Source organism: Gracilinanus agilis, chromosome 4 (assembly GCF_016433145.1).
Source record: "Gracilinanus agilis isolate LMUSP501 chromosome 4, AgileGrace, whole genome shotgun sequence".
Lineage (NCBI taxonomy): Eukaryota > Metazoa > Chordata > Mammalia > Didelphimorphia > Didelphidae > Gracilinanus > Gracilinanus agilis.
Genome location: NC_058133.1, coordinates 359,745,925 through 359,767,153, shown reverse-complemented (window position 1 = coordinate 359,767,153; position 21,229 = coordinate 359,745,925). Strand labels below are relative to the sequence as shown.

The 21,229-nt window shown below is 38.7% G+C and overlaps 1 protein-coding gene across 1 annotated transcript in view; it reads left to right on the top strand.

Moving 5' to 3' along the window:
• PPIL6 (peptidylprolyl isomerase like 6) overlaps window positions 1-21,229 on the top strand; it is a 67,431-nt gene that overhangs the window by 18,782 nt on the left and 27,420 nt on the right. Inside the window, exon 3 of the mRNA XM_044675406.1 lies at window positions 9,459-9,647. Coding sequence (XP_044531341.1) covers window positions 9,459-9,647 — 189 coding nt within the window. The remainder of the gene's footprint in view (window positions 1-9,458; window positions 9,648-21,229) is intronic.

Genomic DNA, 21,229 nt, shown 5'->3' with positions numbered 1-21,229 from the left:
CATTTGACTATGTGCTGAGCAATCCACTAAGGGCTAGAGATAGAAAATAAAGGCAAAAAACACAGTTCCTGCCCTCAGGGAGCTCACTAGCATGCAGACTACTATGTACATGCACTAGAGATATAGAAAGAAGATGGAAAATCATCTCAGAGGGATATGGTAGCAGTAAGAGGGGGTTCATGGGTGGGAATTGCTCTTAGGGGACGAGGGGGAGTATAACTGCAGGCAGAGGATCCCCACTGAAAAGGCAAGGAAGGCACAGACACAGGGGCAGTGAGGTAGAATGGCAACAAAGCTGGCCTGAGGCGCTTCCTAGCTGGTGACCTTGGGCTAGTCACTTCCTGCCATCTGCCTTGCCCCTCCCTGCTCTGTTAGAGGGTTACTGAGACAGAAAAGGCTGTTTGTCTAGGAAAAAAAAAAAAAGGCAAGGTCAGGAGATGAAGTATCATGTGGGAGGGACAGGAAGGAGGCATTTGTGGAGGGAAGTCTGTTGTAAGATGACTGGCAAGGAAGGAAGAGGCCCACTTGTCCAGGGGAGAACCATCATGAAGGACCAGAGCCCTATCCCCCAGCACGCCCGCTCCTCACCGAGTGCATGGGGGAACCCAGATGTGGGGGAACCGCTGCAGGGTGGCTGGATGTGCCCTCGTCCCGCTTCCAGCTCAGGTGTTATCTTTCTCAGCCCCTTTTAATGCCCATCTTCCTCTCCTCCTATTTCAAGCCTCGCTGCCTCCCCAGCTTCTGGGCCTGTGCAGGTAGCCTTGGGGAAATCAGTGCCAGAGTGCCAATGGCCTCTGCTCCTTCCTGAGATCCTCATCCACCAAGGTTTTCCCAGCTGATCCCATGGATTGTTTTGAGTTGAGTGAGTCGGTCAGGTGGCAGCTGATGTGCATCAATCATAGCTGTTGGGCATTTTAGTTCTTCTCTAACATGATTCCTAGTGCCCCTAGGCAATGTGTTTGCTGCTTCAAAGCAGTTCTATTGGTGTCTTTTCTTCCTGTGGATTTTTCTCTCCTCCCTTCAGTGCCTAGTGGAGACAAGGGCCCTCCCAGAAGTCTCATCAGCTTCTCTTGCACACCTGGGTTTCTGCTCATCGGAGGCTTGTGTTGTTATTCAGTTGTGTCTGATTCTTCATGCCCCTTTTGGGATTTTCTTGGCAAAGATACTAGAGGGGTTCACCATTTCTTTCTCCAGTTCATTTTATAGATGAGGAAACTGAGGCAAACGGCTTTTTTTTTTTTAACCCTTCCTTTCTGTCTTAGTAACAATTCTAAGAGAGAGGGGGCAAGGACTAGGCAAACTGGGTTAAATGACTTGCCCAGGGTCACATAGCTAGTAGATGTCTAAGGCTGGATTTAATCTTGGGAAGATGAATCTTTCCAAGTCCAGGTCTGGTACACTCTCCACTGTACCACCTAGCTGCCCCATCTGAGGTTTTGCCTGCTCCTAAAACTCTCTTTCCTCACTGGACTTTCCAAACTAATGCTATAAACGAATGATCTTCTCCATTCCTTCCCTGCAGTAACAGCCTCTTAGATGATCTCTGTAGATTTAATGTCCTTCCTAAAATATGGCACCCCAAACTGAACACGATACTCTGAAGGCAAAGTACAAGGGTACTGTCACCTTGGTGATGAAGAAAAAAAAATATTAGTATTACACTATTCTGTAGACACAAGTCTGCCAGAAATAATTGTATCTGACATTTTTAATCCAAGCCATTTCTAGGTTAGAGAGATGTCGGAATCCAGATAGTCTCCACACCCCACTCTGTGCTCTCAGACACATCTCTCCCCTAAGAAGGTCTGAAATGGCATTGCTAGGAATCTCCCAGAAGAAAAAAAATACATTGTTAAAAATTATTTGGGGGTTAGCATTTCAGAACAGTTCCCACTCCTGTGCTGAGTTACTTTGCTTTCCTTTTTAAAATCTACTTTGATCATCATTAAATTCTATCTATGATATGTACTACAGTATGTGTCTCTTTCCTGTCATTTATAGTAGTGTCACATCTTTTCCCTGTCAACTGCATATATTTATTCTTGGAAATCCAGTTTTCATGAATTTTAATTTATTTGACTTTTGACTTTGGATCTTATTAAAATCCAGCTTTATCAGTCATGTATCAGTCCTCCCTAAATGTGATTGGGTTTATTTGATTTTTTTTTAAACCCTTACCTTCCATCTTAGAATCAATACTAAGTATCAGTTCCAAGATAGAAGAAAAGATTAGGCAAAGTAGTGTAAGTGATGTGCTCAACATCTCACAGCTAGGAAGTATCTGAGGCTAGATTTGAACCCTTATCTCTAGGCCTGGCTTTATCCATTGAGCCTCATAGATGCTCCTGGGTTAATTAGATCTTAAAAACAGATTTTGGCTCAATTTTATGACAATAAATCTGACAATCTAGGTGAAATAGATGAATATTTACAAAAATATAAATTGCCCAGATTAACAGAAGAGGAAATAGAATACTTAAATAATCCCATCTCTGAAAAAGAAATTCAACAAGCCATAAATGAGCTCCCCAAGAAAAAATCCCCAGGGCCAGATGGATTCACAAGTGAATTCTATCAAACATTTAAAGAACAATTAATTCCCAATACTATACAAACTATATGGCAAAATAAGCAAAGTAGGAATCTTACCAAATTCTTTTTATGACACAAATATGGTACCGATACCTAATCCAGGAAGACCAAAAACAGAGAAAGAGCATTACAGACCCATTTCTCTAATGAACATTGATACAAAAATCTTAAATAAAATACTAAAAAGAGACTACATCAATGTGTCACAAGGATTAATCATTATGACTAGGTGGGATTTGTACCAGGAATTCAGTGCTGATTTAATAGCAGGAAAATCATCTGCATAATTGACCATATCAGTTACCAAACTAATATAGAAATCATATCTTTTCTCAATAGATACAGAAAAGCCTTTGACAAAATACAATATCTATTCCTATTGAAAACAAGAGAGAAGGAAACTATAAGTAAATTAAGTGAACAAATAATAGTATACCAGTCAGATCTATGGGAAAGGAAAGATTTTAAGACCAAGCAAGAGACAGAGAATATTACAAAGTGTAAAATAAATAATTTTGATTATATCAACTTAAAAAGGTTTTACACAAATAAAACCAATGCAACCAAAATTAGAAGGGAAGCAACAAATTGAGAAAAAAAAATCTTTATAACAAAAACCTCTGACAAAGGTCTAATTCAGTGATTCCCAAAGTGGGTGCCACTGCCCCCTGGTGGGTGCTTCAGTGATCCAGGGAGGCGGTGATGGCCACACTTTTTTTGTATTACATTCTATTCTGAGTTCAATAAATAGTTTCATAATTTCCTGGGAGCGCTAAGTAATATTTTTTCTGGAAAGGGGGCGGTAGGCCAAAAAAGTTTGGGAACCACTGGTCTAATTACTCAAATTTATAAGGAGCTATATCAATTATACAAAAAAACAAGCGATTCCCCAATTGGTAAATGGGCAAGGGACATGAATAGGCAATTTTCAGATAAAGAAAACAAAACTATCAATAAGCACATGAAAAAGTGTTCTAAATCTCTTATAATTAGAGAAATGCCAATCAAAACAACTCTGAGGTACCACCTCACACCTAGCAGTTTGGCTAACATGACAGCAAAGGAAGGTAATAAATGTTGGAGGGGATGTGGCAAAATTGGGACACTAAAGGACACTAATACAGTGCTGGTGGAGTTGTGAGTTATTCTAGCCATTCTAGAAGGCAATTTGGAATTATGCCCTAAGGACTCTAAAAGTCTGTCTGCCCTTTTTTCCAGTCAAACCACTGCTGGGTTTGTACCCCAAAGAGATAATAGGAAAAAATATATGTACAAAAGTATTTATAGCCACATTCTTTGTGATGGCAAAAAATTGGAAAATGAAAGGATACCCTTTGATTGGGGAATGGCTGAACAAATTGTGGTATCTGATGGTGATGGAATACTATTGGGCTGAAAGGAATTATGAACTAGAAGAATTCCATGTGAACTGGAAAGACCTCCAGGAATTGATGCAGAGCAAAAGGAGCCAGACACACTGGCTCTTTGACTCTTCTCCTATCTTTGGTGGGACACTCTCTTTAGGCTGGAGGCACCTGGATCTGGACTTAGGGTATTTAGCTAGGCAATATTTTCTGCCTCCTTCCTACATTTCCCCCATTTGCTATCTTGCTGTAATAAAGCTACTAACAGCATTGTGACTTAAGAGTTAATTTTTAGGGGGCAGCTGGGTAGCTCAGTCAGGCCTAGAGAATATGGAGGTCCTAGGTTCAAATCTGGCCTCAGACACTTCCCAGCTGTGTGACCCTGGGCAAGTCACTTTACCCCCATTGCCCACCCTTACCACTTCCACCAAGGAGCCAATACACAGAAGTTAAGGGCTTAAAAAAAAGAGTTAATTTTTGTAAATGGCAACCACAACAATTTTTAAAATTCTTCTATTTGTCAAACCCATTTTAATTATTATTTCCCTTTCAAGCCATGTGATCAAGAAATGCTTTTCTTCTGTGTTTCTACTCCCACAGTTCTTTCTCTGGATGTGGATAGTGTTCTTTCTCATAAGTCCCTCAGAGTTGTCCTAGATTGCTACTAGTAGAGAGGTCCATTATTCAATTCAAGTTCAATTGTGCCACAGTGTATCAGTCTCTGTGTACCACGTTCTCCTGGTTCTGCTCCTTTCACTCTGCATCAATTCCTGGAGGTCTTTCTAGTTCACATCAGATACCACAAAGAATAGAATAGAATTAGAGTGCTTAATTTAAAAAAATCAGTGGCTTAGGACAGAAACTGGAAAGTTTAACAAGCCAGTGGAGAAAAGAGGGGGGAGAACAATAAAGGCTATAGAACTCAAAAATTCAACAATTTAGTGGTGCGAATAAATTTAAAATTAGTATACTGGATCTCTAATTTGAGGCTACAATCCTCCATGTCTCCAGAAGCAAGCCACAGAGATAGAGACAAGACTTGCCTCATTAAATGACAGAATTTAACTTCAAAGATATTTGCCCAGTCCTGAATACTCCCAGTGAATTAAGACTAGTCCCCCTCTTCTAATAGCTTTTCATTGTGGCAAAGACAGTTCTGAGTTATCTTACTGGTGGGGATCCTGCCCCCTCAAAAGGGATAATAGGCCTTGAATCTTCAGCATCTCTCCCTTAGTGAGTAAAAAGAGTGTTGGACCTGGAGTTCAGAGCCTTCCTACTTCAAATGAGTATGGCCCTGGCCTACTTACTTCATCTTTATTGTTAAAAAGAGAGGGCTGGGCAAGACTTTGAAGGTTTCTTTTAGCTGTCTATCAATGTTCCTGAAGCATAGGTCTGACCATTTCATCCCCACTTCAGAAAACTCCACTGTTTCCCTCTTACTTTTGGGATCAAATAGAAAATCCTCTTTTTGGCTTTTAAAACTCTTCATAGCCTGGCCCTTCCTACCTTTCCAGTCATCTTATGTATTACTCCTAAGAAGCTATATTGGGCATAGTGGCCACATTGAAAAAAACAAAACAAACATCCCAGCAAGCAAGCTAAATAAACCAAGTTGAAGGCTCCTGGCGGAATGGATAGATGAGAAAATTTTGTTCCAATGGCCATGAAAGTGCCTTAAGCAGGAGATGTGCAGAGCTCAGAGCTTGGTCAGACATCAAAGTTACCAAAGTTATCCATCTACTGCATCGCCAGCCATCCCAGACTTCTGGCTTGCCACTAGACTTCAATGTCTCTGGAAGAGAATGAGGCTAATGACTCGTGCAACCCTGGCTCACTTAAATCCAGGTTATGCAGAAGTCAGAACTCATCACCATAATGACATTTTGGTCCTTTTCAAGAATGAAGGACAGCAACCACCACCATCCTACTCCCCTCAGTGTCCCGCCAGGTGATCCAGTGACTACTGGGATCTTTGCTGTTCCCCATACAAGACTCTCAGCTAAGAATGTTTTTACTAATTGTTCCCAATACCTGGAACCTCATTCCTCATTTCAACCATCTGATTTCTTTTAAGTCTCAGTTAAAGTCCTATTTTCTACAAGATGCCTTTCCTATCTTTCTTAATCTTAGTGCCTCCCTCTTAAGACTACCCCCAATTCATCCTGTATATATCTTTTCTTTAAAAAAACAAATATGTTACTGTCTGTCTTAGAATTGATGCTAAGTATCAGTTCCAAGGCAGAAGAGTAGTAAGGGCTAGGCAGTTGGGGTTAAGTGACTGGCCTAGGGTCACACAGCTAGGAAGTGAGATCATATTTGAACTTGGATCCTCCTGACTCCAGGCTTTGTGCTCTAGCCACTATGCTACCTAGCTCTCCCCAGTGTTAGACTTTTAAACAAAATGTTAATATAGCCCCTGTCCCAAAGTCCATTGCTATTGGACCCTCTCCTTATTGGTGGTGATGAAGGCTTTACCCTGTGTGAGAGATCTTTCATTTAAACGAGTCTCTGCCTTAGAGGACAACTAGGTGACACTGTAGATAGAACACCGTATCTGGAGTTGGGAAGAACTGGGCTCAAATTCGACCTCAGATACTTCCTAGCTGTGTGACCCTGGGCAAACCGCTTAGCCCCAATTGCCTAGCCCTTCCCCTTTTCTGTCTTAGAACTGATGCTGAAAGAAGGTAAGGGTTTAAAAATGAAGTAAAATAAAATCTCCCCCCTTCTACAAGAAGTCTTTCTTGATCCCCCTAAATACTGGTGCCCACCCTCTGAGATTATCTCCAGTTTATTCAGTCTACATCTTATTTTGTACGTAATTGTTTCCATGATGTCTCCTTCATTGATCTATAACTTCCTTGTAGGCAAGAATTGTTCTTGTTTTTGTTTCTCCAGGGCTTAGAACAGTGCCTGGCATCTATGCTTGTTGACTTATTCGCAAGGGATTGCCTTTGGCACTTCTAAGAGTATCATTCACTGACATTTTGGATTTATATAATAACATCCTCACAAAATGTTTTAGTCTCCAGTGTACATCCTTTTCCTTAATAAAATAACAATAGAACCTGCTCTGAGTTTCCCTCTAAAATGGTGCCTCCCTTCCCTGGACCCACCTGTTTCTTGCCTTCATCAAAAGGACTAGCCTTTAACCGCTTCCAAAGTGTGAAATGGTTAAAATTTCCAACTTCAGAAGTTGCTAGTGACTTCATTTTGTTCTCAAATTAATATGAGGAATAACAAGAATGTTATGTGTGGACTAGATAATCCACTCAAACTTCATTCTTTTGTAGAAAACAGAAGTTCATTGAAACTACTAGCTAGGCTTTTAAATCCCTCAATCCTATTAGGTAAAACTCTTGACTGTGTTTTTTAAACTACTACAAGGGCTTTGGAAGCATATTAAAAACTTTCCTTTGTATTTCACCTAAATATGTTAATAATATTTCTCTGGCCTAAAAGCCCTTTCAGGATGTGGCTCCCTCCTTCCTCTCCTTAGAGATGACTAATAAATCCAAACTCAAAATTAAACTGAAAAAAAAAAACACCTCTTACGTGGCTAATTCCCTAGGCTTCTGGTGTTCCCCAAAGGGACTGAATTGTGACCCACCGTTCTTCATTAAGAAATCTCTATGAAGGGGTCCCCCTTGAGAAGAGTAGGCAAGGAAGGAACTTGAAGTTACTATTTGAGAACAGCATTTAAACAAATGACCTTTTTCTTTATTCAAGATCTCTATAACTTAACTTCAGCTTTTCAAGTAAAGAGAGATGTACAAAAAATATGGATGGGCTTTGCTAGTTTACACATTTCTCTAAGTTAGAAATGGTTCTGATTTAGAATAATACAAAATAAAATTGTTTTGGATAAGCATGCCTAAAATAGCCCTCCAAATATTGCATTTCCCCCCCAAAAGAGCAAAATTTAGACTGGGAGAAATGACCTCAGCAATCTAGTATTCGATAAACTCAAAGATCCCAGCTTTTGGGGTAAGAACTCACTATTTGACAAAAACTGCTGGGAAAATTGGAAAACAGTATGGCAAAAATTAGGTTCAGAGCAATATCTCACACCCTATACCAAGATAAGTTCAAAATGGGTAAATGACTTAAACATAGTGTTATTATAAGTAAATTAGGAGAACATGGAATAATATACCTGTCAGATCTATGGAGAAGGGAAGAATTTAAGACCCAGCAAGAGATAAAGAACATTATAAGATGTAAAATGAATAATTTTGAGTATATTAAATTAAAAATGGTTTGTACAAACAAAACCAATACAACCAAAATTAGAAAGAAAGAAAGCAACAAACTGGATGGAAATTTTATAACAAATTTATCTGACAAAGGTCTAATTTCTCAAATATATAAAGAACTAAGTCAAATTAATTTTAAAATTAAAATCATATCATTCCCCAATTAACAAATGGTCAAGGGATATGAATAGGCAGTTTTCAGATGAAGAAATAAAAACTATCAATAATCATATGAAAAAATGTTCTAAATCCCTCCTGATTAGAGAAATGCAGATCAAAACAACTCTGAGTTACTACTTCACACCTAGCAGAGTGGCCAGAATGACAAAAAAGGAAAATAATGAATATTGGAGGGGGTGTGGCAAAATTGGGACATTGTGCTTCACTGATAGATTTGTGAATTGATCCAACAGCAATTTGGAATTATGCCCAAAGGGCTTTAAAAGTATGCATGCTTTTTGATCTAGCAATACCACTACTAGGTTTGTATCCCAAAGGGATTAAAAAAAAGGGAAAGGATTTGTTTGTACAAAAATATTTATAGCTGTACTTTTTTTTTGGCAGCAAAAATTTGGAAAATGAGGGAATGTCCCTTGATTGAGGAATGCCTGAACAATTAGTGGTATATGATAGTAATGGAATACTATTGTACTATAAGAAATGATGAATTGATTGGTTTCTATAAGAACTGGAAAGACCTCCTTGAACTGATGTGGAGTGAAATAAGCAGGACCAGGAGAACATTATACACAATAACTAAAACATTGTGGGACGATCAAATGTAACCGACTCTGCTACTAAAAGCAATGCAATGAAATAGGACAATGCTGAGGGACTTATGAGAAAGAATGATATTCACATCTAGAGAAAGAACAATGATGGTAGAAATCCAGAAGAAAACATGATTTATCACTTGTTTATGTGGGTATATGATTTGGGGGTTTGGTTTTAAAAGATTATTATAAAAATGAATAATATGGAAATAGCCCAGTGGAATTGCTTGTCAACTCCAGGAGTAGGGAGAAAAGAGGGAAGGGAGAAAACATGAATCATGTAACCATGGAAAAAATTTAAAAATAAGAAAAATAAGTAAATAAATACAAAAGAGCAAAATTTTGAAACATGGAAAAACAAAAGATTTTGTGTATAGGGATTAAGTTAAATCATACTTCATCTAATCATGAATTCTTATTTAAGGATCTAATAACAATTTTTCCACTCATGAATTTTTTTTTCTTTTCCTTTACAGGAACTCAAGGGTGAAACATGGCAATATCCTTCCACTGTGATGTGTTTTATTAATGATCAACTTTTGGGCAATGAAGGCTGTTTGCAGAAATGGGCCTATAAGAAATGGGGTTATAAGGACTTTAAGCCCCTAACACTTTATCAAGCACTTACTTCAGATTATGTGTCCAATTACTTGAAAAATTCTAAGGCAAGTTGTGTCTGGGTTTTTTTAAGGGTATAATGGAGTCCTGCATCACTGATACTTATTCTTCATTAATGCAGAAACATTTATTGAATGCCTGCAATATGCACATTAATGGTATTAGGTGCTTTAGGGAATAGAAAATGGCAATTAGATGACAACTTCTGTCCTTGAGAAACTTAAAATGGCATTATAATTAGGTCATAGATTTAAAAGGAACTTTCAAGACCATCTATTTCAACTCCCTTTCTTGCGTTTTGAAGATGAGGAAACTGAGGCAGAAAGAGGTTACTGACTTTTCCATCAGGCACAGAGTCAGGAAGATCTAAATTCAAATTGAACTCAGATACTTACTAACTGTATGGCCCTGAACAAGTCACTTGAACTCTGTTTACTCCAGGTTTCTCATCTGGAGAAATGGGAGTAATAATAGAACCTACTTCCCAGGTACTGTTCTGAGGATGGCATGAGATAAAGTCATAGAAGTGCTTAGCACAATATCTGGCATAAAGTAAGTGCTATAAAAATGTTTTAAGGCAGCGAGATGGTACAATGGATAGAGTTCTGGGCCTGGAGTCAGAAAGATTCATCTTCTTGAGTTCAAAGTTTGGCATTAGGAAAACCCCAGCTGGGGTCATGAAGAGTCAGACACGACTGAAAACAACTAGACGAGAACATCTTACAAGGAGAATAGCAAAATATAAATGTTAGTTATTATTATTATTCTTTTCCAAGGTCACATTGGCTGTGAGTGATAGAGCTGGCACCGCACTGCCTCATCTCTAAAGTATAGCAGCCTTTCAGAATTGGAACGTCCAGCTCCTGGCTCCTGTTCTTCTGAAGCCTTCTTAGAGTGAGAGCCAACAATATTGCTGATTTATTGGTTTTACTAAATTCATTTAAAGTGCAGATATCCCAAAGGACCATATTAGGCCAACTGGACATTCTGGAATGAGATACTCTAAGTAAATTTGTTGTTGTTCAATTATTTTCAGTCGTGTCCAATTCCTGTGACTCCATTTGGGATTTTCTTGGCAAAGATACTGAAGTGGTTTGTCATTTCCTTCTCCAGTTCAGTTTATAGATAAGAAAACTGAGTCAAAAGAGTTAAGTGATTTGCCCAGGCTCACTCAGCCAGTAATTGTAGGAAGCCAGATTTGAACTCAAGAAGATGTCTTTCTGACTTCAGGCCCCGAATTCTATTCATTGTGCCATTTAGCTGCTGCTTCTCCTTTTGCTTTTCATTTATTAATTTAAATGTAAACATATAAATTTATATAAAGGTTTAGATACTTCACTGATAGATATCTTTATGGGTTTTTTTTGTGCCTGCCTCACCAAGGCTGAATTATATGCCTTGTCCTCGAAGTTAATGGGCAAAGATGCTTTGACTTGCTCAATTTCTAGCCTTGATATCTTCTTTCTACTGTTACTTTCATTTAATGTAATCTAGAATTTCTCTTTTCTTTTAAAACCCTTATCTTCTGTCTTAGAATTCATACTATGATTGGTTCCAGGTCAGAAGAGTAGGAAGGGCTAGGTAATGGAGTAAGGGGTTGTTAAGTGACTTGCCCAGGGGCACACAGCTAGGAAGTGTCTGAGGTCAGATTTGAACCAAATGCCTCCTATCTCCAGGCTCCCAATCCACTAAGCCACCTAGCTGCCTCCTAGAATTTTTCTTAACAAAGCTACCAGTTTGATGGTGTACCCTTAGAATTCCAGAGGCTGGTGGTTACTTCACTTACAGCCTGGACAAAATCAGGAGACCCAGTCTTTTTTATTTTTTTTAATTTTTTTATTTTTTTAAACCCTTACCTTCCATCTTGGAGTCAATACTGTGTATTGGCTCCAAGGCAGAAGAGTGGTAAGGGTAGGCAGGTTAAGTGACTTGCCCAGGGTTCACACAGCTGGGAAGTGTCTGAGGCCAGATTTGAACCTAGGACCTACCATCTCTAGGCCTGGCTCTCAATCCACTGAGCTACCCAGCTGCCCCTGACCCAGTCTTAAATAAGCAAATGTTGTTAGCAAATAATGCTGCCTAGCATAGTGTCCTACTGAGCTAAGATGGAACTCAGACAATCAAGGAATAAGTGAAGTTTAAATAATATCCTACCGTCTTAATGGATTTGCCCAGGGAAGTGCTGTTAAATTTTTTTGTGTGAGTATCTACACCCTAGAAATTTTTACTATAAATCAGGGCTATCTTGTCGATAGTCTAGAATTTAAAAAATATTGGAAAAATGTTAATAATGAAGATTAAGCTTAAAAGCATGTAATACATACATTTTTTGGAGTCAGTTGTTAAACATTTATCAGAACATTTATGGACTTGCTGGATATTAAAATATTTAAGTAGTTCTTTCATTAATCAACTAGTATTCTAAAATTCTCTTTCCTGAATACCTATTCTTGCCAGATAGTCTGCGCTATTAATTGGAGAAAGGGAGTGCCACCATAAAAGCCTGCCATCTCAGGCAATTAAATTGCATGAGACAAACTATAATTTTATTGATACCTAGCATTGCTCCTTTGGTAATGGTTCCTTGATATATTCCGTGCTGACCTGCTCCTCCAATGATTACTTACTCCCCATCCCATCTTGGAATCCCAGGAATGAATTCTGACTTGACCCGGCACAGCCTCATTCAATTTATCTTCTAAAATCTTGACTTGGAGTACACCTTTTTCTCCAGAAGGGTTCTCCTCCTCAGGCACTATAATCAATATTTCCACCAATAGCCCTGTCCTTGACACAGATAAAAGTGGAGCCTCTTGACACTTTGTAAGTCTTCTAGCCCTGGAGTTGCCAGGCCAGGATGCTGTGGCAAAGCATGGGCTCCAAGGGAACTTTTCAGGGGCTTGTAGGAAGTTTTCATGGTCTTTTTGGACATCAAAGATTGCCTCCAAGTAGAGGGTGGACTTAGCAGATTTGCCTTCTAGCCACAGAAGAAGTCTCCAGATTTCTTCCTCTAATGACATGGAGAACCTCCCAGGGTTTATGTGGCCCAATGAATAATCTTTATATGTTGCCTCTGAGACTTTCCATAATACAAACCAAGATGGCCCTTATCAGGACAGGCTCCTTAATGGGCTACCTCCACCTCATGGGAAATTGACCCATTTGATAATATGGAGACTTTTCTACCAGAACTCTTTGAATCTTGGTCTCTTTGATCAGAAATTGTCAGCTACCAGATTCACTACCTACCTCAGGCAGGAGCAAAAAATTGACACAGACTACTCCATTGGCTCCTTTGACACCTGGAAATAGGATTTGTTGTGGACTCTTTGCTTTGATGGGTCACTTGTTGAAAGATTTAGCTGCCCCCTTTGGGGATGAGTAAAGTCAGGCAGATGCAGGTAGCCCCAGACTTACCTGTGTTGATCTGGCTAGCAAAGTGCTTGAATCAGGTCTTGCCTTCAATCCTGTCCAAAGCTGCAAGCTGTCCCTTCTACGTTTTCTAGGTCTGACTGCTATGTCACATTTCCTGTGGATGAGCAACTCTTGCCACCCAGCTCAAAATACTACCCTGGAGGGGGCAGCTAGTCTGGCCTCAGACACTTCCTAGCTATGTGACCCTGGGCAAGTCATTTAACTTCCTTTGCCTGGCCCTTACCACTCCTCTGCCTTGGAACCAATACATGGAACCAAGGCAGAAGGTAAGAGGTGAAAAAAATTTACCCTGGATAGAGCGCATCCTTGATCCAACTTACCAACTATTCTACTCTGGGTGAGGGAATTCCATGGTATCATTTTATATAATAGAGACCTCAGTGGCTACTTAATTCAACCCATTCCCAAAAAAGAATTCCCCATTAAAATGCATCCAACAATTGGACATCCAGCTTCTATGAAGAAACCTACAAAGGTACAGCCAATTCCATTTTTGGAAAACTCTGTTAGGATGTTTTTCCTTCCATGTGCCTTAATTTACCTCCTTATAACTTCTATCCATTGCTCCTAGTTCTGCTCTCTGAGGCCAAATGGAAACAAATCTAATGAACCCCCTTTCTACATGACAACCCTTAAAATACTCCTTCCCCATTGGTTCCTTTGGTCAGATCTACTTTTTGAAGAGCATAGAGACTGTGTTTCAGTAAGAGTTTCTGAAACAGAACCATCAGAACAAAGGTCACCCAGTTCTCTACTTATTCTATTGAAGAACAGTGAGAAATGATAGCTCTCTCATGATTGAGAAGATTAAATTGCACAAGTATCATTTTCTTTTTTCCATTTAAAAAAATTTTACTTAATTTTTTTACATGTCAATATAATTTTTTGCAATTGTTTTCTGATATTTTGTGATCCATATTCTTTCTCTCTCTTCCACGCTTTCCCAAGATGGCAGGCACTGTGATATAGGTTGTACATGTGTTATTAAATAATACATATTCCCATGGTTACCATGTTGTGAAAGAAGACAACATATTGCTTAATACTAGAGAAAAATTCATAGAGGAAATAAAGTAAAGAATGACATGCTTCAATCTTCATTCAGACTCCATCAGTTCCTTCTATGATGGTGGATAGCCTTTTTTGTCATAAGTCTGTTGGAGCTGCCCTGAATCCTTGCATTGCTGATAATAGTTAGGTTATTTGCAGTTGATCCTTGTGCTTTATGTACTTTATTGCTGTAACTGTATACAATGTTCTCCTGGTTCTGCTCATTTCTCTTTTCATCACTTCATGTAAATCCTTCCCGTTGTTTTTGTGTGTATGTGATTGTCTCGTTTATCATTTCTTATGACACTATAGTAAGTATTCCATTACAATCGTGTACCACAACTTTTTTAGCCATTCCCCAATTAATAGACAGCACTTCAGTTTCTAGTTCTTTGCCACCATGAAAAGAGTTTCTATAAATATTTTGGTACAGATCTTGTATCATTTTCTTATTGATCCTAGTTACAATTAATTGCCTTTCAATTAATTGTTCCTATAACTGCTTAAGTCATGGTTCTTTGTCTGTACTTGGTTCAAAATTCAGCTGCCTGTAATGAGTTGTTTAAAACTACAGACTTCTTTGTAATCACTGATCTCTTCTTGCCTCAAGGAACTTAACTGACCTTGGCGGGTATATGCGAACTCAAGGGAGTTGGGTCTGATATCTTCAAACCACCATGTTATCTTTCAAGGACGTCTGTGCTATTATCTTGCATTTGGACTCAATGAGCACTTCTTAGTCTCAAGAGAGAAAGAAGGGGTTGTTGCTAGCCTCCATTACTTTCAACCAGTCATATTGTTTCCTGCACCTCAGCTCTGTAACCAGTCACATTGCCTTCAATCCCATTCTTTCACCTACCCTGTTCTGTTCTTTGTTCTGTCTTCCCAAAAACTGTAAAAAGGGAACTTACCTTTAACTTGAAGACTTTGGCATAAACTGAGACAAACCAGCAACCCATTTTTGACAACTACATTCATCACTGTTAATAAATGTTATCTTTTGCAGAGAATTGCCTCAGTTTACCTTATTGTTAAATTTCACATGATACAGTTTGGTGGTAGTGGCTCAATAGGGAATGAGCCTCCCTCTAAGACCCTTATCATAATCCTTCTCCAACTTGGTCCCTTCTGGGACATTTCCCACAAAAGTGGAAAGCTTTTTGTTGGGGGAACCTGTGACAGTATATTGGCTTTCTCCCTATTCACAAGAGTCAGATCTTCTCCAAATGAAGAGGGCAAGTGCCAGGATTCATCTTGTTTGTTTTATGTTTGTTTTGAGGGCTTTAATTTTATTAGAAGAGTGGAAAGTGATAGCTCCATTATAACTATAGAAACCTAAATGCCTTTATCAACTGGGTTTGGTATCTTGTATTGTCAGTAAGCAACCTGCTTACTAGCATGGATGGTGGTATTCACTAAATCAGACTCCCAAGCGTCATACAATCTGATGTAGAAATGAGAGGGAGGTGGAGAGAAGATGGCCTTCCAAGTATATGTCAGAGATGTCTGTCCCAGTCAGGAGACCTGCACTCAAAATCCCAACTCTGCCATTATTAGTTCTGTGACCCTGGGAAGGTCACCGGATCTCTTTGAGCCTTCTTCCCTTTCAACTCATACATTCTACCAATTGAGTTAACTAGTATTTGCTTTCCAGTTTATGTAATCTAAAGCCCTTTGGTTTCTACAATTTAGCCCCATATTTGCAAAGTTTACAAACTTGATATTTTAAGATCTCTTAATAGATTGAGTAAGGGCGAGGTACAAGGCTCAGCGTTCTTAAATATATTCTCACTTAGTCTTTGGGCTCTACTCAGCATACTGTATTGATTTAGACCTTCCCCTGGTGCTTATGTCAACATTGGTTATTTATATAGTTGCAAAAAGACCATTTCAAGGAGAAGCTAAATTTTTGGAAACACATAACAGGTCGACAGGAAATAAATAAGGATCCATATAAGGTAGAGGCCCTACTAGAGTGGATCCCCCCATCACAGCAAGGGCCTTGCAAAAGTTCCTCAGTTTTGAGGGACATGGACATAGCACCCCCTTGTTGTCCTCCAGGATACTACAGCTAGCAGACACAATTAGTGATCTTGATATCTGGGTTTATTTATCTATTATTTATTTTATTTTATTTTATTAATTAATTTGATGTCATTATTTATATTATTTATTAAAATTAAAAAAAACCATTTATTTTTATCTTCCTGGATCCATGCCATCTCCCTGTATATATAGTCAGTCCTTAACTTTCAAGGGGGGGGTCACTTTCCTAGAAAAGGCAAAAAAGTGAAAAAAGGCACAAAAGTTAAAAAAAATGAATGTTGACACATTGAACTGAGAGGAAATAGAGGGGTAGGTTCCAGCAACCACCAAAAATGAATCTTTCTCTAGGCTATGTTATTTGGATACATTGGTTTCTCCAATAAATGTTTCCATGGGTCCAGAAAGAGCAAGATGAGTACTGAAACTAGACATCAAGATTGCCTCTAGTGTGGGGGAGTCCCAGAGTATGGCCAAGAGTGGTTTCCCAACAGTGCTTTACTTATCACACATAGTGAAAATCTTTCTCCATCTTCCTCTCTGTCTTGGTGAAGAAGCTTCTCTCCCAACCACTGTCCAAGAGATGAGTTTCTAAGGTCAGCATCCAAGCCTTATTAATCTTTACATTATTTCCCTTGCCCACTCTTGGCTGGGCCATAAACTTAGTTTTTGTTTATTCATTTTCAGTTGTTTCCAACTCTGTATGACCCTTTTAGAGGGTTTTCTTGGCAAAGATACTGGTATGGTCTGCCATCTCCTTGTCCAGCTCATTTTACAGATGAGGAAACTGAGGCAAACAGGGTTAATGACTTGCTGAGGGTCATATAGCTAGTAAATGTCTGAAATCAGATTTGAATTCAGGTCTTCCTGATGCCAGGTCCAGCACTCTATCCACTGAGCTACCCTGCATCTCACACATCTAGGAAGGGAGAGTTAAATGCTGATCTATCTCATCCGCAAGATCTATGACCTAGAGAGAGTGTTGAGCAGCTTGGTGTCATGGAAATAGGAGTAAAGATTTTATTTTCTATTCCTGTATTTTGTTCAAGAGTTGTGACTAGCCAAGTCATTTCACTTCTGCTGTTCATCTATAGAATATGACTAGATTTGATAAATGGTTCTCAAACTTTTGGGTCACAGAATCCCTTTATACTCTTAAAAAATGATTGAGAGTCACCCAAAGAGCTTTTGTTTATGTCAGTAATATTGATTGTGCATGAAGTGTTTCAGGAGGACTAGAACCTCTGGTGTGAGGGCTGTTCATCCATCTTTGGTGTCTACCTGACACCCAACCCATGCTCCAAGAAACTATATCATGTACAGGGGCCACATCTCAGCAGATAGACTAAACCAGGTGGAGGATAACTGGCAGGCCCCAAATCTGTGGGTGAGTTAAAGGGATATCTATCCCTAAGCATGTGAACACTTCCCTGGTGGAATGGACAGATGAGCATAATTTGTTCCCATGGCATGAAGATGGCTGAAGCAGTTACTGTGGAGCACTTGGGCTTGGTCAGAAGCTGAAGACACCAAGATCATCCATTGTATCCGAGGCCAAGGCCAGTCATGCTGACTTTTGTCTTGCCACTGGACTTCAATGCCTCTGGAAACAACTCTGCCTCACTTCAACTCAATTCATGCACTAGTCAAGCCATCACCTTGTGATGTCACTTGTCCTCTTCAAAAGCAAAGGATTAACAGCAGCCACTTGAATCCTCAGTACCCCCGCACCCCTCTGTCTAGAAGGTGAAGCAAAGAACCCCTGACAAAACCTCCACTGAAATAGAGCTCCCAGGCCAACCTCTTTTCATTTTCCACTATTTCTTTTGGACTGAACTATACACAGGGGTACCCTTGCACCTCTTTTCATCTTCTTTTTGCATATTGTCTTTCCATGTGAGATTATAAGCTTCTTGAAAGAAAGGGTCTTTTCCCACTCTTCTCATTCATTCCTCCAGTGCTTAACATGTCACCTGATACACAGTTGGTGCTTAATAGATGTTTATTAACTGTGTGGCTGTGACACACTGTTCCAGACCTGAAGATGGGACTCTGGGGGTATTACTATTCCACTCTTCCTTCTCTCTGTTCACAAAGGCATTCCCCACTTTTCACTATATCTAATCTCTACTTGATTCCATATCCTCCTTGCATTGGAATTTTGCCTCTAATATCTCCTCTCGAAGTATGTTTCTACCCTTTCATGTGGTTTTTAAATTATTACTTATTTAATAAATTAATTTAGAATATTTTCCCATGGTTACATGATTCACATTCTTTCCCTCTCCTCCTCCTGGTGCCAATGAGCAATTCCACTGGGTTTTACATGTATCATTGATCAAAACCTATTTCTAGATTATTAATATTTGCACTAGGGTGATCATTTAGAGTCTACATCCCCAATCACATTCCCATCAAACCATGTGATCAAGCAAATGTTTTTCTTCGGTGTTTCTACTCCCACAGTTCTTTCTCTGGATGCAGATATCATTCTTTCTCATGAGTCCCTCGGAATTGTCCTTTCATGTGTTTTTAATCGCATCTTCACCAACTCTTTCCCATCTGCCTATCAAATGAGAGAATGAATATAAAGCATTTTATGAATCTTAAAGCATTATACATAAATGAACTATTGTTACCTGCTTACATATACAATCAGACCTTTTTCAAAGCCTTCCATTGACTCCTCTCTGCTATCTAGTTATCATCCCATCTCTCCTCTCCACTACTAAATTAATTTTCAGTCATCTCCATCTAATACTTCCATTTTCTCACTATTCACATTTTTGTCAGCCCCTTATATTTTGATTTCCATCTCCCCCTTCAGAATCTACTCCATTAAAAAAAAAATACCTTACCTTAAGAAGTCTTTAAATCCATTCTAAGTATTGGTTCCAAGGCAGAAGAGTAGTAAGGGCTAGGCTGTTGGCATTAAGTGACTTGCCCAGGTTCACATAGCTAGGAAGGTCAAATTTGAATTCAGGTCCTCCTGACTCTAGGCTTGGCTTTCTATCCACTGAGCCATCTAGCTGCTCCTTGACTCTACTCTTTTTTTAATAATTGTCATGCAAAACAATTGTTCATTTTTGTAAGAGAAAACTCATACATAGCCTAAACCCCAAAATAAAATTGCAAATACACTGATGTGAAAAAGACTCCAACAGTTCTCTTTGTGGAGGTGGATTGTATTCCCCATCAAAGGTCTTTCAGGACTGTCCCAGATCATTGCATTGTTTTGAGTAGCCAAGTTTTCACAGCTGATTGTTGTACAATATTGCTGTTGCTGTGTACGATGTTCTCCTGGTTCTGCTTATTTCGCTCTACATCAGTTCCTACAGATCTTTCCGGTTTTTTTTTTCTGAAACCATCTTGCTTATCATTTCGTATAGCACAATAATATTCCATCACCAATTAGAAAAATAAAATCTCTCTGAACAAATAAAAAGCCCTAAATGAAGATGTCTTAAAAAAAAAAAAAGAATTGTGAGTCTTAAAGGCTTTCCCTCCCTCTTTTTTCCCCTCTCACTCCTCACTGCCCCTGCAGAAATGGTAAGCAATCTCATATAAATTTCACATGTAAAATCATGTAAAATATTTTTCCATATCATATTAATCCTTTTGTGAAAGGAAACTCAAACAGAAAAAAATTAAGAAAGAAAGTGAAAAAAGTTTGCTTTGGATTCAGAATCCATCAGTTCTTTTCTGGGAGGCATTATGGCATTTTTCCCCCCTGCGTCCTTTAGGATTATTTTAGATCATTGTATTGCTGAGAATAGCATTGTACAATATTCTTGTCACTGTGTACAATGTTCTCCTGGTTCTGCTTATTTCACTCTGCTTCATGTAAGTCTTTCCAGGTTTTTCTGAGCTTTCCCTGCTCATCTTTTCTTACAGAACAACAGTATTTCATTACAATCATATACTATAACTTTCTCAGCCATTCCCCAATTGATGGGTAATCCCTAGTGAGTATTCCTTTTCAGTCTTTATTGCTCACTTCTCAATGAGATTGTTTATAAATAGCTTTAGCCACCTTATTCCAAACTATTGCCCATCTTAAGTTAAGAAAAACAAATTGTTCAGAGGAAAATAAGATGGAAATTGTTAAACTAAAGCAGAAATTCTTAACCTTTTGTGTGTCATGAACCCTTTTGGCAGTCTAGTGAAGTTTGCTCTATGGAACTTTTAACAGAATAACGTTTTTAAAGGCATAAAATAAAATAAATGGAATTATGGAGAAAACTCCTAAATTTAGTTATCAAAATATTTTAAGGGGCAGCTGGGAGGCTCAGTGGATAGAGTGCCAGTCCTGGAGAGAGGAGGTCCAGGGTTCAAATCTGGCCTTAGACATTTCCTAGCTGGGTGACCCTGTGCAAGTCACTTAACTCCCATTGCCTGGTCTTGACCACTCTTCTGACTTAGAACTTATACTTAGTATCTATTCTAAGACAGAAAGTAAATGTGTATGTGTATACACATATATACAACATTTTAAATATATGTAATATATTCAAATATATATTAATATATATTAAAGTTCATAGACTCTTAGTTAAAAGCCTTTGCTGTTCAATCATTTTCAGTCATGTATGAACTCTTTATGACCCCATTTGGGGTTTTCTTTAAAGAGATCCTGGAGCTGTTTGTCATTTCCTTCTCTAGCTCATTTCACAGATGAGGAAACTGAGGCAAACAGTGCTAAATGGCTCGCCCAGTGTCACAGACAGGAAGTGTGTAAGGCTAGATTTGAATAGCACCACCTAGCTGCAGCTTGGTTATAAACCTCCTACTAAAAGTTTTTTTAAAGTTAATCTATTCATAGTTTCTCCAGTTCATTTTTTAAAAATGTATTAAGCATTTACTATTTGGGAAGCATCCTGCTCAGAGGAAGGAATTCAAAGAAAAAAGCTAAATGATTCATGTTCTAAAAAGCTTATATTTAAGTAGGCATTTTTTCCCCTAATTACTCTGTCCCTAGTTGGTTTCTTTTTCTGAGGAAATTCAGTTATCTTTTAAAATGTGTGTGTTATGTTTATATACACGTAGCATATATATATATATATACATACATATATGTATGTATGTATATATATATATATAT